Source organism: Mytilus edulis, chromosome 12 (assembly GCF_963676685.1).
Source record: "Mytilus edulis chromosome 12, xbMytEdul2.2, whole genome shotgun sequence".
Lineage (NCBI taxonomy): Eukaryota > Metazoa > Mollusca > Bivalvia > Mytilida > Mytilidae > Mytilus > Mytilus edulis.
Window position 1 is genome coordinate 15,768,050 of NC_092355.1, and position 27,019 is coordinate 15,795,068.

The 27,019-nt window shown below is 32.4% G+C and overlaps 2 protein-coding genes across 7 annotated transcripts in view; both read left to right on the forward strand.

Moving 5' to 3' along the window:
• LOC139497287 (pulmonary surfactant-associated protein D-like) overlaps positions 1 to 27,019 on the forward strand; it is a 43,021-nt gene that overhangs the window by 3,008 nt on the left and 12,994 nt on the right. For 2 of the 5 annotated variants that reach the window (XM_071285471.1, XM_071285474.1), the window contains exon 1: positions 23,739 to 23,858. The exons of the other annotated variants lie outside the window; for them this stretch is intronic. In XM_071285471.1, coding sequence (XP_071141572.1) covers positions 23,756 to 23,858 — 103 coding nt within the window. In that variant the 5' untranslated portion in view covers positions 23,739 to 23,755. Of the gene's footprint in view, positions 1 to 23,738; positions 23,859 to 27,019 lie in introns of those variants that run through there. 5 annotated transcript variants of the gene reach the window in all.
• Positions 1,295 to 10,386, forward strand: LOC139497289 (collectin-12-like). 2 transcript variants are annotated; one of them, XM_071285479.1, is made up of 6 exons: positions 1,295 to 1,720; positions 2,671 to 2,780; positions 3,980 to 4,067; positions 5,895 to 6,008; positions 7,590 to 7,705; positions 10,295 to 10,386. In XM_071285479.1, exons 1-6 carry the CDS (start codon positions 1,426 to 1,428, stop codon positions 10,313 to 10,315), a joined length of 744 nt encoding a protein of 247 aa, XP_071141580.1. In that variant the 5' UTR covers positions 1,295 to 1,425; the 3' UTR covers positions 10,316 to 10,386. The 2 variants fall into 2 exon arrangements, with proteins under 2 accessions (XP_071141580.1, XP_071141581.1); XM_071285480.1 differs by having other exon boundaries at positions 7,596 to 7,705.

Below are 27,019 nucleotides of genomic sequence, written 5' to 3' on the forward strand. Positions count from 1 at the left end.
GCTCAGTAAGAAGTTATTATTTGCTAAATACACAACGGGAATTCTACTAATAGTATGGTGTAATTTTTATTGTTAGGATATAGGAAAAAGGTAATATCACTAAAATACTAAACAAACATACATTATATGTATAAAGTTAACCATTATAAATTAGATGCTGAAACATTGAAGACTGTCTACACGATGATTATTCTGTAGCTAAAGGTAACACAATAAAAAGATTGTAAAGCAGATTGAAATAGAATCATACTTATGTATTTTCACCTTTAACTTTATTTAAAAGTTACATAGGCCTAAATTAAATCGGTTAAAGATTTTCTTCTTTGGATATTGAATTCTATATCAACGCTGATAATATGAAAAAAAGTAAAATTTCAAAAAATACCCAATCCCTAATAAAAAAAAAGTAAAATCACAAAAATACTGAACTTAGAGGAAGATCAATTGGGAAAGTCCATAATCACATGGCAAAATCAAATAACAAAACGCATCAAAAACGAATGGACAAAAACTGTCATATTCCTGACTTGGTACAGGCATTTTCAAATGTAGAAAATGGTGGATTAAACCTGGTTCTATAGCGCTAACCCTCTCACTTTAATGACAATCTCATCAATTTCCGATATTTTTACATTGATGCGTTAAATAAACAGACACAATAAATATAATAGTCAAAATATGGGTACATATGACACAATCAAAATATCTGACAAGTCAAACGAATGGAATGAAGCGGCATATACAAGATGTCCAGAAAGTTACAAATTTCAAAACATTCAACATGATCATGTCATTTAAAAATGATACATTGAAGAAAAGCTAATTTGAATTGCTCATTTTCAGAAATAGGAGTACCTGGGCCTCTTGGGAAACAAGGTGCACAAGGTAATGCTTATTGTAGATTCATTATTAATTATTACCACGATTTTCAATGTCTAACGAATGTACAAATTTTCAATAGGAATTTATGCAAAACCAATAATCAAACATCCATGAAAATGCAAAATTAAGTTATTTATGTTTCAAAAAAGAATGAAATTTCAAATAACTCATTCCTTAAATGATGTATTACACATAACTTATTATCTTCCTAATATTGAATGCTGCATAAAATTATTCAAATATATTTCAAAAAAGTTAACCAAGCAACCGAAATTAATATTATCATAGCTACTGTATTAATTCCATTTATGTTTGACATTTTGTAGGAATGAGAGGATATCCTGGTCAAGCTGGGACTCCTGGGTCAAAGGGATATAAAGGAGACCCGGGAAAAACAGGACGTGTTGGACCTCGAGGTTTTGCTGGGGCTTCGGGACCAAAAGGACAAATGGGAGATCCTGGAAAAAGCGGTAAAACCGGTCAGATAGGATCTGCTGGACCACCTGGACAAATTGGACCTATTGGACATAGTGGTGCCCCGGAATGGAAGGAGCAGATGGACCACCTGGTGCTAATGGTTCAAAGGGAAAACAAGGAGAAACAGGACCTCCTGGACCCTCTGGAATCATTGGACTAACTGGGCCACTTGGGCCATCTGGTCCGACAGGACCATCTGGGTCATCAGGAGAAACGGGAACCACTGGACCAAAGGGAGCAAAGGGATATTCTGGTGATACAGGGGATCAAGGAAACACAGGACCTCGTGGGGAATCTGGACAAACAGGGCCACCTGGATCCACTGGTCCTAAAGGAGATACTGGTCCTCCAGGACCTTCGGGTACTTAGAATTTAAAATATTTGTAGTGCTGTGTCACGCTCGATTAGATAGAGTTTAAAAGGACATTTAAAGTACGAATTTAAAGAGCGCGTTTCGTCTAGTGTTTGCCTAATGTCTTTTTTATTTTTATATTGATGAATCATAAGTTTTTATGATAGAATGACAAGTGCTCTTGTTTATAAGGGCAAATATGAATAAATCGACAAAGGTCATACTTTTGTTACGTGGTACTACAGGTAAAAGAGCCCTAATAATTTTCCTAACATCAAAATAAAACATTGACCTAATGATAATGCCAGATTCTTTTATGTTTAAATTTATCGTAATAAATGCTCATATTTGTTACAACTGATTTTTGGCACAAATCAGTTTAAAAGAGGACAACTTGTTCTTAAATCCCAAAATGGATATTATTTACATGAAGAAACAATATTTCAATAGATAGCATGCATTATGTCTTAACATTAGTTATTTCTAACAAGTTCCATAACGACATAATCACAACAAACATTAAATAATCAATGATTTAATAAAATTGTTATATGAAAACTTCGAATACTGTATTGAAACAAAATTATACAAACCTGCAATGAACTATAGCTTTTGTCGTTAATGAGAAAATGTATCAAAACATTCAAATTTGTGTCTCTTTATCAATATTAATTCAATCTGCAAACAAGCATTTCACTGTACAAACTCTATGATAACTGATATGAATATTACCTCCCTCAGAACCACGTGATAGTTTAGCGTATGAAAAGCAAGTGTATAGATTTATCAGAAACCAGTTATCTCTCTAATAAGGGACTAGGGTAACTTAAACAAAAAACTTCGACCTTACATCGGTCTTTGCAATAACGTACATTTTACATTATATTGTTTGAATATTTTATCAGTTTAACTTAATGTTATCTGTTTAAATATCTTACTCATATATTTCAACTGATTAGCCCAATGTGTTCCATGCCCGGACGGATATTCTTTGTTAGATAACCAAACTGTTAGTTCTAATTGTTACTACTACAGTGAAACTATAGTAGACACGTGGGAAAGTGCACAGGTTAGTAATTAAACATTATGTAAGTATCATTTATTTTGATTGCTTGATATCTAATGTACAGTGCTTGAAATGTGTTTACATTCAACCATTCCCTGGAGCACATGTACAAGAATATACTTTTGTTTTTGTTTGCTTGTGTATTTAAAAAATATGTATAACTTATAAAAAATCAGAAGAGGTGGTATACATGCCAATGAAACTCTCACAAAAAACTTAATGGCGTAGAGGTTAGTAATTCAAACTATAGGTCACAGTACGGCCTTCACCAATGAAACTCTCACAAAAGACTTACTGGCGTAGAGGTTAGTAATTCAAACTATAGGTCACAGTACGGCCTTCACCAATCATTAAAACCATAACCGCATAATTATTTATAAATTGAAATGTTAAACAATTCAAATGAGGAAACAAACCACATGGTGTATGTAACACTGATTAACGAAACACAAATCTAATATACAGCAACACACGATAATCACTAAATTACAGGTGGCTCCTGGCTTAAGACAGGCATATACAGAATGTAGCTGGGTTAAACATGTTAGCGGGAGACCAACCCTCCATTAACCTAGAACTAGTGGTGCAGCAGTAGATCATTTGAACACTACAAAATCAGTTGAAAAGGACTTAACTATTCAGATCGATACACAACAGAATATTTTTAAAACAAGTAACAATAGCACTGACCAGACTTGGAAGAATATTTATACATTCCTTCTACAAAAAACACGATGTACATATCTAAGAATACTCATAGTTTATGACCGCTAGTTTAACGCCAATAACAAGAAATACAACAACATGTGTTTAGGAATTAAGCATAAAAAACATAACCTAGCTAAACTACAGGTATCAACCGATTGTAGAACTGGGATGCTGTTTATTCCTTACGGAAAGGTTTAATCATTGTTGTCATTCATGAAATGCGACTGTTTTTGTACAACAGCATGGTATAAATAATGAACCATATCATATTGATATTAGTTATGGATTGCATAATTTGAAGTCTTTTCGGTGATGCTCGACACCAACATGTGGTTATATGAATGTTACACACGTCAATGACCTGATAAAATCACCTATTAATACTTCATTGTTTATAATATTTTCGAATCTTAAGTCGTTTAATTAATGTGTATTTGTTGTATAATATTGTGTGTTATAAATGTAAAAACTGGATATGTGTCTCAACATCACAGGCCAATTGTTCCAATACAGACGGAGCCTACCTTTGGAGGCCAAATAGCGAAGCAGAAGCTGAAGCTGTCAGAGATAAGCTTACTATTCGTACGTTATGAGTGTATATAATTCATTCGGGTTTTTCTAACACAAATGCAGCTATTCATCTACATTTCACCCAAGTTTCTGAGATTTGGCTTTTTAGATATTATATGTCATTATTATATTCAAATTTCTTTTAATTTAGTAGCATGCAAATAAACACGTATTATATATTCTTTGCAATGAATGCCATTTTATAACTAAAAAAATCAAGATAAACAGGACCTCAAAATGGGGTAGCTTTTGATTAATGAATGTTTATTAAACATGTTAAAAAGACTGAGAAATGTAGTATGCTAAGATCTGTGATAGAAAATATCATTATATCATTGGTGAATTGTTTTTATTTTTGTTTGCTCTTAGTTTATATGTATAGAAACATGTCAAGTAGACATAAACCAATGTTGTTAATGTCTGTGTCATTTTGGTCTTTTGTGGATAGTTGTCTCATTGGTAATCATACCACATCTTTTTTATATAAACCAAGTGTGTTAACAAATACTGAGAGACACATTCTGTTAAATTTTAGTTTCAATCCAGATTTGACGGGATCAATATTCCTACGATTAAAATATTGTAGTTAAATGTAATTTTCAAATTTTTGACGAAACGCGCGCCTAGCTTAAATACAAAATTTAATTCTTGCATCTATGATGAGTTTATTTACAACCACTTGGTCGATGCCACTGCTGGTGGAGATTTAGTTACCTGAGGGTATCACCATCCCAGTAGTCATTGGTATGGTCATATTTATTAATGAACTGTTTACAAAACTTTTGAATTTTTGAAACACTAAGGCTTTTCTACCACAGGAATAGATTACCTTAGCTGTATTTGACAAAACTTTTCAACTTTGTACTTTATTTGGCCTTTACAACCTTTTTGGATTTGAGCGTCACTGATGAGTTTTTTGTAGACAAAACGCGCGTCTGACGTAAATACAAAAAAGATTTAAACCTTGTATCTATTATGAGTTTATATTGATCTTTTTCTCATTCCGAAATTTAGCATTAAGTAAATTTATAGTTAAAATCAAGCTACTTCATGGTGGAAATATCGAAAAAAAAGATTCTTCAGTACGAATGATGAACTCAAAGTGTCAGTCTGATATTCAAAATATATAAGAAAAGAATACAGGGGACCGTTTCAATGACATTTAAATTGTCCTTATCGTTCAATGTCTATAGAACTTGAATTAGAGTTATTTGATTCACATTACTTTTTTTCATGATCATATTTTTTTATTCAGTAAGGAACGACATCGAAAGATCAATGTAGGATAAAACAAACAAATAGTTTGGGGTGGGATGGGATAGGATTGGTTTGGGGGTTTGGTAATATTGCTGCAAGTTTTGTTCGTCCAAAATTGATTTTACACATACGATCAGTTCATGCGTTATCCATTTCTAGCTAAGGAGTCAAATTGAAGTTCACATTAATACGAATCCAATGAAATCTAATTATTTACTGGCAAGTGAATTGATTTATCCTCAATGTTTCTGAGCCTAATTTGACAAAATTGACCCATACTGGTTTCCTGAAGGGAATTAGTATTTCATTATAACAAATTAATGGTTGAACAAAAAAATCATACTTTATGTTTTTTATATATCTTGTAGATATTGTCCCTTTTATATAATAGTCATTGATGTAGTATCTGATGTTCTTTTGTAACATATTTCAAATGTCAAACTTGTAGTTCGAGGCCTTTGTATACAATAAACATGATAAAAACACAGTTTCATTTGATTTTAATAGTATTTGTGTGTTTGCATACTTTATTCAGAGTGACACACTCCTATAACACGCATAACAATTTAATTCATATTGCAGAGCTGGTAACAACGAATGTCTGGACGGGTGCAAATGATCTGGACAAAAACAACACTTTTGAATTTGTCACAGACGGTGGTCTATTTTCATTCACTGCTGTTCCATTTGGAAGAGGTAATTTCAACCTTTTAAGATAAACAAGCATGCGTATTATAAAAAGTGTTTTTTCTTCATTAAAGTAACGTTTTAGTGTTATAGTATTGGTCATTAAGGAATGCTTAAATATAGTTTTTTAAAGTCTGATTTCAAAGTAAAACAAAATGGGTATCAAAAAGAATTGAGACATAGATCAATTGGACAGTAATTCAACAGCTAACAAAAACAAACGAAATAACTAGGTTTACATGTTGTATGCAACACTCAATAGCGTATAAACGTGTACAAAAATTAAGACTTAAATGATCCTGTGCTTAGAAAAACAGTTTGTGAAATTTTTCTGCAAAAATTAAATGAATTAAATTAAAGTCATAAACACCAAATGATGTTGTATTAGTATCAACAAGATGTAAGATGACAATTTCGCATGTCCGTTCATATATATGGAAGACTTAATTTTTAAATGTCAAAATCAAAATAAATGTTTGTATCAATAAAAAAACCCAGGTTCAACCCACTATGTTTTTCTTAAAATGTCCTGTTCCAAGTCAGAAAAATGGACATTGTTATATTATAGTTCGTTTATGTGTGTGTTACATTTTAATGTTGTGTTTCCGTTGTGTCGTTTGCTTTCTCTTATATTTGAGTGTGAATTCACATTACTATATAAGACGTGTCACGGTACTTTTCTATCCCAAATTCATGTATTTGGTTTTGATGTTATATTTGTTATTCTCATCGGATTTTATCTAATGCTTAGTCCGTTTCTGTGTATGTTACATTTTAATGTTGTGTCGTTGTTCTCCTCTTATATTTAATGCGTTTCCCTCAGTTTTAGTTTGTTACCCCAATTTTGTTTTTTGTCCATAGATTTACGAGTTTTGAACAGTGGTATACTACTGTTGCCTTTATTTATTCAGAACATATTTTTTTTTCATTTGTAATTGTATTTTAACGGCGCTGAGATACTACATTTTAGTGTTGTGTTTCTGCGGTGCCGTAGTCATCTTATATATTTGTTGTGTTTTCCTCAGTTTTAGTTTTTAACCCGGATTTGTTTTTTTTTCAATCGATTTATGAATTTCGAACAGCGGTATACTACTGTTGCCTTTATCTAGATTTTTCTACTGGTAAAATTTGATTTCTGTCCTTTAAGTAGCAGTTTTTTCCTCAGAATAAATTATACATATGTATCTAATAGACGCTATTTATAAACAACATCGGTGTACAATAGTTTGAAGAACTCCACTCATGAACAGTCAAACTCGTTAATAAAATTCATGAAATAATATGGTAACGGTAGTACACTCTGCCTAAACAGAATGCAGGTAAAAATAACATATCTATGTGGTTGGTAAACGGCGAACAGACACCAAGTGACTGCTTATTTGATTTCCTAGATGTGTATAGCTGAGTTTGGCAATGTTAACATAATTGTACTGATCACCAATAAGGCATCCAATCGTCTTTACACATTTGACATTTTCCCGATTGAGAGGTTTGTTATCTCTCATGTTTCTTCTGATTTTTAAATCTGTTATTTTGTACATAATTTATAATTCTTTGTAAAATTGACAATTTGTCTATCATGTTTTTTAGCTACAGCTTCAGCTGCACAACCCGGTTTATGTGTCGCTATTGGAAACTTCTTTGGCTGGAACTGGGTTCAAACAGATTGTGATGCCAGCCGTACGTTTGTTTGCGAAGTACCTACGGTTAGTTTGACATATGCTTCATTAATCTTTTTGGAATCATTTTTGAATATTATATATAGTTTTGTATATATCAATAGATATGAACAACAAGTAGATGCATGCATAGATTTCTCAATCATATCGTAAATTAAGTCTGGCTTTTTGCAAAATAAAGGTTTTTAAATTAGTAAGAAATATAGTAAAGCATATTGTAATTAATGATGATATCTGACTGTTATTTATTTCTGAAGGGTTTGTTATCTATAATAAAGTATTCACCAAATAGTACCATTAGTTGAGAGGGTAAAGTTACGATACTTTGAATGTATATCACAGATAGACGAGCCATTTGTCAGTTCTTAGATATTTGAAGATGTGATATGAGTGCCAGTGAGACAACTCTTCATCCAAGTCATAATTTGTAAAAGTAAACCTAAATAAATATTTTCGTTTTAAAAAGGTCGAAGACAAACTTAACTTTATATACTGACCGACTTTAGAAACGCAACACTAGATTATTTCTTTGTTATTTTTGAATGAATGTGTCACCGTCAAAAGCGATGACTGCCTGTTACAAACGCCAAAATGATTGTCAGAAAGGTCAACAAATAATGTTTTGGGTTCTGTTTTACACCTTCTGATTTTGCATTTGTTCAACTCATCAATTGGTTTTGGCAATAACGCAGTTGGAATTTAAGGGCTTTAAAGATTTTCCTTCAGTGTATTTTTTGGCAGTTCAGTTGAAGGGAAACATTTATTGCATGAATATGTACGCAATGACACTCGGCAATTTTATAAGTAGTTGACGTTGCGGCCTTAATCATGTCTGGCAAATGACGTTGCAAAATCATATTCTGTTTACGTTTCATTGTCACACCACGTTGATCTGTCTTTCCATTGATGGCCAACAACAAATCTTGTCTACTTGTATCGTTGTCGGAAGGACAGTAAAACGAGTTTCTGATGTCATACAGTATGGTTACAGCACGTTTATGTTTTCGTGTTTGCAGTATGCTTAAGGGCTAACTCAGTTTTATATTTCTCCGTCTTTGCAATATGGAGATGCAACATTTTTAACTGATTTAAGTGAGGCAAAGAATTAAAAGAATTGTTTCACAAAGCAAAAGAAAAAAAAACTGAAACAATCTTTCATGGGTCCAAAATTTCGCTTAAATAAATTCGTGCGACTTAAAAAATTCGGTATGTTCAATAACCACAAGTAAGTTAGATTTTTTGTAAAAAGAAAGAAGTATGATAAGCATGAAAAGTAGTTGTAAGAGAATCAAACAAGATTTGGTAAAACAAATCCATAACATGAGTGTTGCGTTTTAAAGTCGTTCAGTATATTTAAAAAAAAAAAACAACTTCAGAAAAACCACAATAAATCAATGAATAGAACTGAGAAGTACGAACCAAAGCAAAAAACTAGAGATAATATTAGATGATTCAGAAGTGTATGCAGACTTTATTTAACATGTGACACCCGTTTTGCCACTGGCAGCAAGGGATAATATTAAACACTCCTGAAATGTAAGCATACTCTTTTAAACATGCGAAACCCGTCATGACACTGAAAACTATGGATGAAGAGTAAGCAGACTCTATTTGTGACACTCGTCAAGAAACTGGCAATCGGGGATGCTATGAGACGCTCGTGACACCCGTCATGACACTGGCAGCAAGGCATATTATTAGACGCTCCTGAAATACAAACAGACTCAGTTTAACATGCGATAAACGTCAAGAAACTGGCAATCAGGAATGATACAAGACGATCCTGAAATGAAATAAGACTCTGTTCAACATGTGACACCCGTCATGACACTTACAACCAGGGATGATATAAGATTCTCCTAAAGAGTAAGCAGACTACATTTAACATGTGACACCCGTCATGACACTGGCAGCCTTGGTTAATATTAGACGCTAATGTAGAGTAAGCAGATCCTGTTCAACATGTGACACCCGTCATGACACTGAAAACCAGGGATGATATAAGATGCTCCTGAAGAGTAAGCAGATCCTGTTCAACATGTGAAACCCGTCATTTATTGAAAACCAGGGGTGATATTAGACGCTCCTGAAGAGTAAGCAGTCTCCGTTAAACATGTGACACCAGTCAAGAAACTGGCAATCAGGGATGATATAAGACGCTCCTGAAGTGTAATAAGAATCTGTTCAACATGAGACACCCGTCATGACACTGAAAACTAGGGATAATATCAGACACGACTGACGAGTTAGCAAAACCTGGTCAACTTGTGACACTCGTCATGATACTGACAATCAGGGATGATATAAGACGCGGCCCTGAAGAGTAAGCAGATCCAGGTCAACGTGTGACACCCGTCATGTTTCATAACCTTGATTAAAGTATTGCAGTACCATGCATTAAAAGTTCATTTTAATTATGGACTTTCCATTTTGAGTTTATCTCGGCACTCGGTAAATTTTGTTATTTTACTTTTGACTGTGTTGACCCATTATCGTTGTAATATTTAAGTTAAAGCTGATCATTATTATACATAAAATTGATAAAGTGAACTACCAATTGACATGTGTTTTTATTAAGTCATTTGTGTCTAAACATTATCATGTTCTCTATTACAGACCTGTCCAGTATCAGTTTGACCATAGTCATACTCAAACCAACGGACGGATATTTCTGATGCAGAATGAAATAAAATAATTCATTGAAATTATTTTTATTATTGTCTAATTTGTTCTGCCATTATAAAGATATATTCCAGTCATTTCTTTACTCGCCACGTTTGTGTTCGATGATGAATAAAACAGGATTCAAATAGCATAGAGAATAAATGTTATATCATGTGGCGGAGGATACGCCAAAGTAAAAACTCACTTAACAAAAGGATTGAAAAAAGACATTACAAACAATCTGTACATACTTTGTTTCCGAGTAGTTTCTACTACGCGATTACAGTCAACTATGAAAAATTTGATAAACTTTTTACAAGGTGAGATCAAGCGCACTGATAATATTTTATTTTTCTTTTGAACAGGATAAAACTGACATATTTTGACATACTTGCTTTATAACTATTTTGATCTGAGCGTCACTGATAAGTCTTATGTCGACGAAACGCGCGTCTGGCGTAATAAATTATAATCCTGGTACATTTGATAACTATTTACACCACTGGGTCGATGCCACTGCTGGTGGACGTTTCGTCTCCGAGGGTATCACCATCCCAGTAGTCAGCACGTCGAAAAACTAAGGATTTCCTTATCCCAGGATAGATTAACTTAGCCGTATTTTGCACAACGTTTTGGAATTTTGGGTCCTCAATGATCTTCAACACATTTAAAGATATATATAAAAGAACAAGTGCAAAATGTTTGCTTTATTGTAATGAAGATTTGTTACATTTGGTCTGATACAATCATATGGCATCTTAAGTTGGTTGACCGCTATGGAATAACCGTTTCACAAATGATATCGGATATGTTCCTTACGTCGTAACTACAATCCCCTTCCCTTTCATAAATGTGACCTACCGAATTAGACTATTTACCGGATTTGTTATCTCATAAGCAACACGACGGGTGCCACATGTAGAGCGGGATCTGCTTAACCTTCTTGAGCACCTGAGATCACCCCTAGTTTTTGGTGAGGTTCGTGCTGTTTATTTCTTTAGTTTTCTATATTGTGTACTTTTGTTTGTCTGTTTGTCCTTTTCATTTTTAGCCATGGCGTTGACAGTTTAATTTCGATTTATATGTTTGAAAAAAAAAGTAAAATCACAAAAATACTGAACTTAGGCCACACCAATTTGATTTGTAGTTCTTTGGATTTTTCCCGCACCTGTTTTTTCGAAATCAATTATAAAACCAAAAAAAAAAAAAAAAAAAAAAACAACCGCTTCTGCATTTTTTTGGTCCGCATGCCGCTCCGAAATTAGTCTTGCCTTGAATTTTTTTTTTCTCACTGACACTTTTTTTTCCTGTAATCAAAGCTGGGCTCAAACGTACGTGTGATCAATCAATAAAAAGTGAAAGGAAATATCAAAATCAAAATGTCAAGCCATCAGATGTTGTGGTTTCGGCTCAATGCCGAGGGCAGACAATCATTGAACAAACGGCTATTCATTGTTCGTCATGATTTACATATCTTTCATGAAGCCAAAAGGGTAAAGTCTGTCAATATTTCGATATCAAACACATACAAATTCGTCACTAGCCGTCCTCACCTCTCATAGTTCGAGATTACTCTGACGTCCAACGGCTGTTTTGCCAGAAAAGCTGGGGCTAGGGCTTGTCTGGCAAAACAGCCGTTTGACGTCAGAGTAATGTCAGACTACACCTATCAATGTTGGCACTGACATGGATATTTCTGTGTTGGGATAGTTAAACTGTAAATTTGTGAATTTTAAAATAGATAGAACACCCTCCGATCCAAACAATAATTTAAATGAATTACACACAGGTCCCCTTAAAAAATGTGTTAATGAAAAAAACAATAGAACTTCCTAAAAAAGACTAAAACAAAATCGTGTGAACAGGGCAAGGAGATATTGATAGGCCCAGAGAAACTGTTGTGTGACCTCATTGACCTGGGTAGCACTATAGAGTGTGGGTGGCCTTCAGAAACTTTAGAATCAGGGACAACTGTGCAGAATAAACTTCAAAAAGCTTTGACGTTTGTGGTATATAGACCACATTCATATAAAAGACTGAAATTTACAATGAAATATGTCAGAATCCTACTATCAAAATAAAATCGATCCGATATTAAAAATTTATTCATTCCCAAGGTGCATCTTACTATTCACAGTAGTGGCTAGTTTTGATGAGAACACATATCCTTCTGTTTGTCTTTTAGTTTCAAAGCACATCTCTTAATATAACAATAAGGAGATGTGGTTAATTGCCAATAAGACAACTATCCACCAAAATTCAAAAGAAATAGATTTAAGCAACTAAAGCAACCAAAAATTCTTCAACCATGAGAAAATCACATGTTTTGTTTACGTCCTTTCCAGAATTAATTGTATGGGGGAGGAAATTTAAGAAAAATTGCTTGAACATTTAAATGAAATATCCAATTTAAAATGTATGCATGGTGGGGTCAAATAAAACTATTTTAAAATTTCGCATAAGCAATGTTAGCATACAGGGTTAAAAAATCAAAAGTATGTAAGAATTAATTTCAGAAATAGACCGAGATTTAAAATAATACAAAAGTTGTATAGAATTTATAAGAATCTTTTTGACGTTTGTGGTTCAACATATTTTGTAATTCATAATAGAAAATATACCATAATTGACTGTCCCTCTGGTATCTTTCGTCCCTCTTTTATAGGAGTTAGTGCCCCTGGAATGTCTAATTATAAGGTTAATTGATTATAACTTCAACTTGGTTTATTATAAAGCCATATGACCTTTTACCATAGGTTAGGTTAAATATGATCTTGAAAAATGACAACCGGAAGTACCTTTTTTTGCACTTTGTCCATTAAAAGTACTCGGAATTCATATATATTTTCAATTTAGATACACTAACTTATCACTAAAAACTAGAAGTTATTTTCGATAAATCAGAAGTGGCCAATTATCTCCTGGTTTAACGGCAAGAGTATATAGAAACTATATATTTTTGGGATCAGTGTGAAAGAAGCTATCAAATGAGACCGGAAGTGAGATTTACTTCACCGGAAGTAGTACATTATCTTCCTTATTTCACTAAAAAGTATATAGAAACAACTTATTCATCGCATCAGTATAAAGAAACTTATGATTTGTTGCAAATTTCAATTATGAGTAAACAATAACTAGCTTCTTTTCAACAACTTTGAAAATTGATGTGGAAAGACCTTCATTTGTTCTCTGAACAATTGGTGTTTAATTTTCATTTACCTTTGTATATTATTGTATATGGCGGCTTTTTGTTCAAAGTTATTGTTGTTGTTTTTAAATTGTTTAACATCTCACAGGGATATACTACTGCTGTCTTTACTCATGCACCCCTTATTTTATTGATAATAGATTAACATTGTATCATAAATCAAATTAATTTGTTCAATGGTGTTAATATGTCTTTTGGTTGAGTTAATTCATTTCAATTTATATCTTATAGTGTATCTTTCTATGTTGTGATGGTAAAATATTTATTTGTTACAGATAAGGATGAAGGCTGGTACCTATTTAAATGTTTAAACCCGCTGCATTTTTTTGCACATGTTCTAATTCAGGAATCTGATGTTCAGTTGTTGTTTTTTTATGTGGTTCATATGTGTTTCTAAATTCCCGTTTTTTATATACTAGTAGATTATACCGCTGATTTCTCCGTTTGAATGGTTTTACATTAGTAATTTTTGGGGCTCTTGCTTTCTGTTCGGTGAATGGTTTTACACTAGTATATTGGGGCCTTGCTTGCTGTTCGGTGTAAGCCAAGGCTCCGTGTTGAAGACTGTACTTTGACCTAAAATGGTTTACTATAACAAATTGTGACCTGGATAGAGACTTATCTCATTGGTACTCATACCACAACTTCTTATATCTTATAAGATCAATGATGTTTTAATTTATCTTTGATTTAAAAAAAAAAGAGGAATCATTATGCATGATGGTTTTCTACTATGATTTTACTCATTTAGGCAACACTCTTTCGATTTTGCTTGTTACTTGGTAAGTTTTTGTCCATTTTAAAAATCATTTCCAGCAATTTGTGAGAAAGACTATACATTTAAGCCTGTCATATAAAAAAGAAGATGTGGTATGATTGCCAATGAGACAACTATCCACAAAAGACCAAAATAACACAGACATTAACAACTATAGGTCACCGTACGGCCTTCAACAATGAGCAAAGCCCATACCGCATAGTGAGCTATAAAAGGCCCCGATAAGACAAAGTAAAACAATTCAAACAAGAAAGGTTATTTGTTTGTTCTTTTTAGGCTAGCAGATTATTTTCCAAAATCTTTAGAACGACACTCCCGCTCATTCGAAAATTAAATTGAATTATTCTACCTGGTTAACACGAATTTCTGTTTCACTTGGAATGGAAGTGGGGGATGTGTCAAAGAACAACAATCCGACCAAAGAGCAAAAAACGGACGAATACTACCAATAGGTCTTCAATACAGCGAGAAAATCCCGCACCCGGAGCCGTGCTTCTGCTGACCCCAAAACAAAAATGTGTACTTGTTCAGTGATAGTGGACGTCATACTTAACTCCAAATATCTAAACGAACTAATATTAAAAATAATACAAGACAAACAAAGGCCAGAGGCTCCTGACTAGGGCCAGGCGCAAAAATGGGTCGGGGTTAAACTTTTTTTTCTTACCCGCCACCTATATATACCAATGTTGTTTTTCATTACATAAAATGAGATAATTTTCGATTTTTTCACCATATTGACTTTGGCGTTCAGGATTTAAAGTCTTGATTGATTTTATGAATGATTCTGCATATTGCTATGCAGAACTTGTCAACGCCATATATGATCATCTGATCAAATGACATAATTTTCTGATTGTCATCTTTAAAAATTGTAGTGAGGTATAGTCTATTCAATTTCGAAGGCCTCATTGTGCATTGCATGCGTACGTTGAAGGTTTTTTGTTATAAATATTTCCAGTTTTTAGAGGAACACAATATTACTTATGGATTGGCGCACCGTCATATACAAATTGTGACTTAAATGGAGATGTTTCTCATTGGAACTATTACCACATCTTCTTTTATTTTTGATAAGTCTATTATTTAAATATCTCAAATGGGCCAAGAATGATCTCATTTTAGATTTACTCTCAGTTTGGCAATCTTAACTGCACTGCCAGTGACAATGTTTGGCTCTTAAAATAATTATATGTTCCCGTTAAGAGATCAGACATATTGCTTGCGAACGTTCTTGATCAAACTTAGGGAGCAACCATTTAACTCCAACAGGAGGTTATGGTTTTTTTTCCTAGTCAGAATTTTTTCGACGCTATAAATCAAAATTGATACCACACTATAATTAAGGTATGTTTACATACAATATAGTGCTCCCATATACCGTCTATCAACAGTATTTGTCTATACCTACTGTCGGTGGTTAACATACAATATAGTGCTCCTATATACCGTCTATCAACAGTATTTGTCTATACCTACCGCCGGTATATAATATAGTGCTCCTATATAACTTCTATCAACAGTATTTGTCTTTACCTACCGTCGGTGGTTAACATACAATATAGTGCTCCTATATACCGTCTATCAACAGTATTTGTCTATACCTACCGTCGGTAGTTAACATACAATATAGTGCTCCTATATACCGTCTTTCAACAGTATTTGTCTATACCTACTGTCGGTAGTTAATATACAATATAGTGCTCCTATATACCGTCTATCAACAGTATTTGTCTATAGCTACCGTCGGTGGTTAACATACAATATAGTGCTCCTATATACCGTCTATCAACAGTATTTGTCTATACCTACTTTCGGTAGTTAACATACAATATAGTGCTCCTATATACCGTCTATCAACAGTATTTGTCTATACCTACCGTCAGTGGTTAACATAGAATATAGTGATCCTATATACTGTCTATCAACAGTATTTGTCTATACCTACCGTCGGTGGTTAACATATAATATAGTGCTCCTATATACCGTTTATCACCAGTATTTGTCTATACCTAACGTCGGTGGTTAACATACGATATAGTTCTTCTATATACCGTCTATCAACAGTATTTCGCTATACCTACCGCCAGTGGTTAACATAGAATATAGTGCTCCTATATACTGTCTATCACCAGTATTTGTCTATACCTACCGTCGGTGGTTAACATGGAATATAGTGCTCCTATTTACCGTCTATCAACAGTATTTGTTTATACCTACTGTCGTAGGTTAACATAGAATATAGTGGTCCTATATACCGAGGGGAACGGATATGCATGTATAATTTATCATGCTTCCCTTTTTTTGGATTTTTAAAATTCTTGTTATCCCTTCATTTTTACATTCATCCCAAATAATACAACAGTAGTCAATTAGGGGCAGAATATCCATTGTATTGTGTTTTCTTGCATTTATATTAAAAAAATCTTTATTTAAGGAAGATGGTATATTCTGGATGATATATTAGCACAACCTTGGTCAATTTGATTTCTCCAGTTACTTAGTGGGCTGTCAATTTTGAAACTAATATTTTTTCACATGAAGAATTTTGTAATACTTTAATCTATTATCAAGTTTGGTTGAAAAGTCTGAATAGTTTCTGCTTTGTTCCAGTAATCAAACATTTTGTTTCATTTGCATTTATGAACATGTTATTCATTTTACACCACTCTTCAACCCTGTATAAATCTTCAACGGCTTGAACATCATCATTTATATTTTCTAGATGTTCCCCCTGATTTATGATGAGGGGTGTCATCAGCATTAACAACGATATAGGTCTGTTTCACAATTTTCAATGCATAAGGGAAGGTCATTTATAAATAGCACAAACAATAGAGGACAAGGTATAAAACATTGGGGGACACCAAATTTTACATGTTGTTGTTCAGAGTTAATATTACAAATGTATACCTGTTGTTATTCAGGTATGACTTATAAAAACTAACAGTAGTCTCACTAAATCCATAAATGCCGAGCTTTAAACAAAGAAAGTCATGATCTACCAAATCAAAAGCTTTTTTAAAATCTTAATAAAATTGCTAGGTTTAAATTACCATCATTCATTTCTTGCAACCATGTGTCAATGCTATTAAATAAATGTCAAGCTCAATCCAGTATATATTCCAAGTTATGGACAAATGATAATGCTATTAAAAGTACCAAATCATAACCAGTGCCTTTTTTTTTCTATTTACAGTATATGACTAGGTAATAATGATTACTTTTTTCAACTATTTTCCTACTTTTTTTGTTTCCTCTGCTTTTGTATCAAGGGCATAATTGTTTATGGCAAACTAAGCATCTGCATATTCAAACTATTCCTAACTATACTCTACCTCAAATTCTGGAAACTGCAGAATTTTTGTCATGGCAGTTTTATGGTAGCTGAACTATTTCTATTTTTTGTAAATCTGAATTAATAAGTCTTTTGTCACTGTTTTAACCATTCTTGGGCTATAGAAAAAAAAAACATTACAGAATTAGGTATCAAATTAATTTGTGTATAATGTTTGTGTACAGTCATTCAACTAAAAAAGGACAAAAATTATTTTTTTGTGTATAAATAAATAATTGTGATTTTAATGTCTTAATATTATAAAAAAAAAATTCAAAAGATTAAATTTAAATTATAATCTAAACATGAAAGAGCACATATCAACCTTATACTCAGATTTATATCTAAAACCAGTTATAACTAACTATAACAATGTATAATATCTTTGACTTCACAAATATCATCATCTAATTTTACAAATCAGTTTTTATTTGGTGGCACTTCCTGCACACTAAGTATGTTATGCCTTAGGTTTAATTTGGATGCAATCACATTTCAGAAGGTACATGTCTTGAACTGTTTTAATGAATAAATTACAGTTTTAAACTCAGTTTAGGCTGACCTGAGGTCAATAGTCTTAAACAATGTCTTCAAACTATCAGTTTTACTGTAATATATTGATATTGTGACATTTATGGGAAAGAGCATATGAGTTAGTCATATTGGTCAATACAATGGAAAGTTTATAGCTGAGACTACTATAACACTATGTGTTATACTAGTAGTATCAGTTTATAACTATGTTAATGTTAATTATATACATGACATGATAATTAAATCATTTAAAAAACTATTCCAAAGATTTCTCTCAAATCAAGTGTACATTTCTTTAGAGAAACTTGAAGAGTCTGTCTGAAAGATATTGAGGGTAGTCCAAATAATTATGACTTCTTAAAAAGCTATATTATGGGGAAGGAGGGGGGTCTATTATGTTTTTTTCATACAGGAGGAAGACGTCAAAGCAACAAAAAAAAACCCCAACAAAACAAAATAAAATAATAGCCTGTCAAGACGTCATTATATCATAATAATTTGGTCTAGTTTTGGGATAACAATACATTTAACTCCCTTTGATGTCGGGGAGGGGATAAGTTTTGACAATTAATTATTCTTGAAACTAACAATAATTATTTCTTATTGTTACTTTGTTCAGCGAGCGCGATGTGTGGTTCTCGAGTTATTTAAAAAAGGGGTGTGTGTTACTATATTAAATTTACCCAGTTTGGAGACAATAAATATTTAAAATCTAACCCATAAACTCCAATGTTCCTGCTTTTTTTAGCAAAACAAACACGAGGGCATTCTCGTCTCTGTTATAATCAATAGTTAACTCATGTCTTCTTCCAGGTTATTTCTTAATCAATTATGATTATAAGCTGTCTATCTATTTACCATGTTTATGTTAAACTGGTCCGTATTTCCATCGTAGTGTATCGATAAGTGAACACAACAAGGATCCAGTTTATTTACGGGTAACGTCTGTAAACCAACAACAAGGATAAAACAGGGTACACAGTTCCGTAATTTCGTATACTTTTCTTATCTTCATACTAAAGAGCTCCAAAAGTAGGCGTGCTTAGGTGCACTGGGCGGGTCTAAAAACCGACTCTCGGTAGTTAACGTCTCTCGATGGTTAACTTTAAGTGCCTACCCTATAAAATACATGTAGAGCAGTGCTTTTATTCATATGGCATGAACTTGTTTTTATCCTATATGTGGATGTCTGTAATATTTCTTGTTGCACGTGTACAGTCATAAATTAGACTGTTAATGACATCTTTACACTTAAATCGATCGGATGTGTGCTTATTGATACTTTAGTCTTTAAAAACACATTTTTTACAAGTTGTTATTGACTTTGAACTAGCTGTCAGTAACTGCCAGTCCTGTACAAACAGTAAATACAATACAATTTCAGTTCTAATCAACTGATTTTCATAGTTCAGCCTCATATATGGTACTGTTAAATCGTTGTCCAAGGTTAGAAGAGTGTTTGGCGCTGGCCAACATGTTTAAGCCCACCACTACTGAATTCTTAATGTGCCTGTCCAAGGCCGAGAACCTGTACCAGTGGGTGTTTATCATATTTGTATTTCATTTATTTTTAACATAAATCAGACTGTTAGTTTTCTCTCTGGAATTGTTTTACATTTCAGTTTTGTGGCCTTTTATAGCTAACTCTGCAATTTGTTTCTTTTTATTGTTGAAAGCAATATGGTCACATTTAGTTGTTATTAAGTTCCACGTCATTTTCTTTCTAGTGGAAAGTCGTCTCATTTGCAATTATAACCGCATCTTCTTAACTAAGTTATTTATGTATAAAAAAAAATTATTGACAATTATATGTAAATGTTCACTGCAAAAACTTAAAAGAACTAATAATAAAAAGATATAAATTTGTATTTGTAAAGTTTGCTTCAAATAATATCTTCCTTGCACCAATTTTGAGCAAATCTGCCATCTACATTCTAGGACTGTTTGACTTAAATTTTTTTATGCATGAACCCAAAAATGCAATCTTAATGTTATAAAAATTGCAAAAGACTCAGACCCTATCAGTATAATATAGCAACATGAAATAAAATATTCTGCACTGAATATCTTCTTTTGATCATAAACTATTTTTTTTCGAGATTGATGTCTAAAACAAGCTGAAATATGTTTACTGCTTAAATGATTTATATAATCAGCATAACAGATAAAAGTTTACTACAAGTTTAAAGATATTAATGATTCATAACAATGAGGTCAAGGTCTGACAGATAAACCAAACCTGACAGACTTGTACACCTTACAATCATTCCATAAACCAAATAGACATTTAGAGACATTTTGTTTCTAGTACGTGTATCTTAGAGGAGGATCCACCATTTGAAAAGTTACACCGACTTATGAAGCATGAACAGAAACAGATGATGCATGCCAGACATGTTAACTTTACAATCTAAATAAATGCATCTTTTGGGTTTATCATATTTCTGTACATGTAGGTAAATGTTGTCACTTTTATAAAAATTGTAAACTCAACACAGTTTTAATCATTTTATAGTTCATAACTTTTTTGTTTTGCACCATTGAAAATCTCTACAGCTTTTTCTTGTTCAAAGAATTAACTGTCATCGTTGTATGAATTTCATCAATGCATCCAAATTTGATTAAGTCATCATCCACAGCAAATTGCAAAAATCACTCTTAGTCCTGAATCTTCTCTCTCCTGTACTGTTGATAGTAGAATTAGCAAGAAATAGTAGTGTAATGTGATCTTAAGGGCTAGAGTTATAGCTCTGAAAAACATTGTAAATATCAGTTTCATGTATACACTTCATGAATGGTTCTCTGTATCTTATTTCCCTACAAAGATATGACACAAGTTCAGACAACTGCTTCATTATTTGGAGACAAACATTATGTATTTAATGAATTACTGCATGCGTTTACTCTTTGAAATTGTTTGGTATTTGACTGTAGGGAGCATTAAGTTTGATTAGACAGTTAAAAAAGTATCTTGATGTGTTCCTTTGGTTATTCTTGTAGTTGAGTTGCTGTCTCTGTTGTAAATACGGCGCGAACACAACGCGGGAACGTCACGTATGTCTTATATTGTAACGTCAAGACTTTGAGACGTGTCACTTGTATACTTGGACATTATATAGATCGATTACATTATTAGAACATTGACATTCACAAGACTCATCAGTGACGCTCAGATTAAAATAGGTATAAAGCTAAACAAGTACAAAGTTGAAGAGCATTGAGGACCATAAATTCCCGAAGTTGTGCCAAATTGTCTCGGTATGTTCATAGTATAAGATCAGATTGAATATCCCTTAATAATACCATGCAAACTATATATCAAATATGTAAAGAAAGAAATACAAACGATCTCAAAATATAGCCATCAATCTCTCATACAGAGTTATCGATCCTTGCTCACAAAAGAGAGAGCAATCGTTTAATCGTAAAAACAATCAAAGATCCAGAAATTTACATGAAATAAAGACTTTTTGTCAAACAAAAGATATTTAGTTTTTAACTTGTTCTTACACAATTATGTAATATTCTTTATCATGTTTAATACATGTATTATATAATCTTGAAATCGATGAAATGTGGGGTTTTTGTACATATCATTCTCTTTATTCCGATTTTATGTTTCCCTTTATGGTGATTAAAATTATTGAAGCATGCACCAGACATTTATTGTTTTATTTTTCATATTCGACAGATTTTAAAATCGAAAAAATCGAAAAAAAAACACAAAGAATAACATTATCCATCCATGACACAAAATCAACACATACGCACTAAAAACTTACGAAAATACTCAAAACAAATGTTTTATTGGTGTTCTTCAAATTCACAATTAGGCCTTCCACACGGAGCAAAATATCAAATTATGTCGAAAACATACATGACATATTGGTTATTTATACATGAAATGAATCAGTTGGACTAGACACTTTTTAAATTATAATTTTGAATAATAAAAACATGCACGCATACATCTTAAAGGAAGACATAAAAAAACATTTTCTCAGATATATAGTACTTGATTCTGTATATATATCCATTAATCTGACCTTTGTTATATGCCTTTTAATGTTTCTTTGTTACATATATGAAGTTGATCTGTACTTTTTTCCGTTATTTTACCCCCGCTTTGAAAAAAGGGTGGTATTCTGTTTTACCTCTGTCTGTCCTTCCATAAATCCATCCCTCAGTCCGTCCGTCCTATGAATACATTTCGTCACATTTTTCTCAGGAATTACACTACAAGGATTTCTGAAATTTGGTTTCAGGCTTGATATAAGTCAGCTATACCGTGTGATGCGTTTTTAGATTCATCACGCGCCAACTTCTTGTTTACCGAACACTTGTACGATTTTACACATGATAGCAAAGTTGAAAATTTTTGTCACATTTTTCTCTGGAACTACAATTAACACAAGGATTTCTGAAATTTGGTTTCAGGGTTTTTATAAGTCAGCTATACCGTCTTATGCGTTTTCAGTTTCATCACTTGACAACTTCCTGTTTACCGAACACTTGTATGACTTTACACATGATAGCCAAATTGAAAATTTCCGTCACATTTTCTCTGGAACTACAATACAATGATTTCTGAAATTTGGTTTCAGGGTTTATATAAGACAGCTATATCGTGTGATGTGTTTTCAGTTTCATCACTTGACAACTTCCTTTTTACCGAACACTTGTATGATTTTACACATTATAGCCAAGTTGAAAATTTGCGTCACTATTTTCTCAGGAACTTCAATACAAGGATTTCTGAAATTAGGTTTCAAGGTTTATATAAGTCAGCTTTACTGCGTGATGCATTTTCAGAGTCACCACTCGATAAATTCCTGTTTACCGAACACTTGCATATTTTTACACTATTAATATTATCCACTTGCGGCGGGGTATCATCAGTGAGCAGAGTAGATCGGAGTTTCACTTGTTGTTTTATTGTACAATGCTAAATTTGTGTATTCTTATCTTTATTTTTTTGTTAATATGCTTGGTCTTAATACCATTTTGTGCTCCTTTTTTTTTACATATTTGTTTGTTTATTTTTGTGGTAAAGATTATGTTGACTGCTGTATTTTTGAATTTTTAACTATCAAGTTTGTTTGTTTGGTTCACGCATCGTTGTCAGTATAATGTAATTTGATGCGACTGTCATACAAGTGAGAGGTTTATGCTATGATACAAGGTTCTATCCACCAATTTCCACAAAAGTGTCTGTACCAAGTCAGGAATATGACAGTTGTTAGCCAATCGTTTGATGTGTTTGAGCTTTTGATTTTGCCATTTGATTAGGGAGTTTCCTTTTTGATTTTTTTCTCGGAATTTAGAATTTTTGTGATTTTACTTTTCGTATGTTTAAATTCTCTTCAATGAAATAATTCAGTATTTGAAAATGAAAGATAAGTCGATAAATGTTTTCTTAATGAATAAACAAAGAGAAACATGTTGCTAAAAAACTTCAAAAAGATTATTTGTCAAAAGGATACTTCTTTTAACAAAATAATTTTATTGCTTAGAAGAAGTATATAAATGGGTCTCTTTAGAAGTATTCTGCAAAGGATGCAAACACAAAAAAAGATGTCAATATATATGTGTCTATGTTATTGCATAGGAGCGCTTGTTGCTATTACGATTGGTGCTAAATCTACGCATAAGATACTCGGTAAGTTCTTACTTTAAAAAATAAGTTCTCTACGTTGATATCATATTATCATATATGTCAACGTAGAGTTCATGATTCGTTTATTTTTTTTTGTGCAGTGTTTTGCAGATTGTTTATCCGTTTTATGGTTTTTTTTTTAATACTGAACCATGTCAGATTTATAAATGATGAAACATAGAACCTCACCCTTCCCCAGTTTTTAGCCTCATACAAAAAAGTTGATATTTTTTTCTGACATTGACCAAATATTGTATATCGAAACGATATATGTATATAAATATCGTCTAAACATCAACCAAACAATGTTAGTTCTGTAAATTTGCTTTCGCAAATATTTTGTTCTTCCCTCGCCGGGATTTGAACCCATGCTACTGAGATATCGATATATATTATAAAAAAGAAGATGTGGTATTATTGCCAATGAGACAACTATCCACAAAAGACCAAAATGACACAGACATTAACAACTATAGGTCACCGTACGGCCTTCAACAATGAGCAAAGCCCATACCGCATAGTTAGCTATAAAAGGCCCCGATAAGACAATGTAAAACAATTCAAACGAGAAAACTAACGGCCTTATTTATGTAAAAAAAGAACGAAAAACAAATATGTAACACATAAACAAACGACAACCACTGAATTACAGGCTCCTGACTTGGGACAGGCACATAATATATTGACATCGTATGTTTGTGGCATAACATCGTGGCCACAAGGTTTTTTTTTTTCTGTTTAGTATTAAATTTATATTAAGATCCATTTTGTTACATCTTGTGATCAATTTTATTTGGCAATCGCCAATGGCAGTCAGCAGGGTTAAAGAACATCAGTTGTTCGACCTGTTAGTCAAATGCGTTTTGTTTAATTATACTTTTGCACTTTTTTGGTCTTTTGGAAAATGTTGTTTGTGCTGTTTTTAGACCCTTATACAACGAAATTTGTTTTTACATTCACACGTATAAAAATTGCGGTTTTTATCCAACGCAATCATAGGCTTGAACGTAGTTTTCAATTTAGACTCGTATATATATAAAAGATTGCCAGAAGGCATGAAAGCGCTAGTGACAATATTTTAACGAACTGTTATTATTTGATGTGAAATGTAGTTTGCAAATTTAAAAATATTATATATATATATATATATATATATATATATATACATGAAAATTCATGTCGTCTACAAACATCATATTGTACATGTATACTTTAATTATTGAATTTTGCTTTCGAGTTCGAGATTAAACATTACAATACACGGCTTACTAAAACCGCTATCAAAGTAAATCTAGATTAAACATTACAATACACGGCTTACTAAAACCGCTATCAAAGTAAATCTAGATTAAACATTACAATACACGGCTAACTTAAACCGCTATCAAAGAAAATCTAGATTAAACATTACAATACACGGCTTACTAAAACCGCTATCAAAGTAAATCTAGATTAAACATTACAATTCACGGCTTACTAAAACCGCTATCAAAGTAAATATAGATTAAACATTACAATTCACGGCTTACTAAAACCGCTATCAAAGTAAATCTAGATTAAATATTACAATACACGGCTTACTTAAACCGCTGTCAAAGTAAATCTAGATTAAACATTACAATTCACGGCTTACTTAAACCGCTATCAAAGTAAATCTAGATTAAACATTACAATTCACGGCTTACTTAAACCGCTATCAAAGTAAATCTAGATTAAACATTACAATTCACGGCTTACTTAAACCGCTATCAAAGTAAATCTAGATTAAACATTACAATACACGGCTTACTTGAACCGCTATCAAAGTAAATCTAGATTAAACATTACAATACACGGCTTACTTAAACCGCTATTAAAGTAAATCTAGATTAAACATTACAATACACGGCTTACTTAAACCGCTATCAAAGTAAATCTAGATTAAACATTAAAATACACGGCTTACTAGAACCGCTATAAAAGTAAATCTAGATTAAACATTACAATTCACGGCTTACTAAAACCGCTATCAAAGTAAATCTAGATTAAACATTACAATACACGGCTTACTCAAACCGCTATCAAAGTAAATCTAGATTAAACATTACAATTCACGGCTTACTAAAACCTAGATTAAACATTACAATTCACGGCTTACTAAAACCTAGATTAAACATTACAATTCACGGCTTACTAAAACCTAGATTAAACATTACAATTCACGGCTTACTAAAATCTAGATTAAACATTACAATTCACGGCTTATTAAAACCTAGATTAAACATTACAATTCACGGCTTACTTAAACCGCTATCAAAGTAAAATTTGCAAGTTTTCACGTCGCCATTTTCGTAATAGATAAAGCATTGCATCGCAAATATATCTCTATGCTAAATTAAATATACTTTTAAAATGTTTAAAACTCGACATTGCGATGTGTGTTTTTATTTAATCAGTTTGTGACAGAAAATGTTTCATTACTGTAATTTTGTGATTGTGTAATATATGTATGGATAATGAAATTAAAAAGTTATTTTAATGCGTGATTTTGTTTAATTTAGTCCGAAATATGAAATAAACAAGAAGTCATCAAATGTTATACTTTACGTAGTGAGGTGTTTAAATATTATATTTTATGAAGTGAAGTGTTAAATTATTATATTTTGATTTTAACATCTGTTTAACTAAAGCAAATTCTCTAATTGAATGCGTTGTACATGTATTCCATTCAACGTTTTGTAAACGTATTAAATATACTATTTATACAAAAGCCTGTGTTTTAGCCATACAGTGACGTTGTAAAAAAACAGAATTTGCAAAAAAAAATTTATTTCATAGATAAGAAAAACATTAAAATATGCATTTTCTGACTTATATACCGTCTAAATATATTTTTTTTTATAAAGATTTGCCAAAATTTAGCATTTTACTTTTCTATCCCAAATTCATGTATTTGGTTTTGATGTTATATTGGTTATTCTCATCGGAGTTTGTCTAATGCTTAGTCCGTTGCTATGTGTGTTACATTTGAATGTTGTGTCGTTGTTCTCCTCTTAAATTTAATGCGTTTCCCTCAGTTTTAGTTTGTTTTTCCCGATTTTGTTTTTTGTCCATAGATTTACGATTTTTGAATAGCGGTATACTACTGTTGCCTTTATTTACCGACCACTCAAGTGAGATATTCC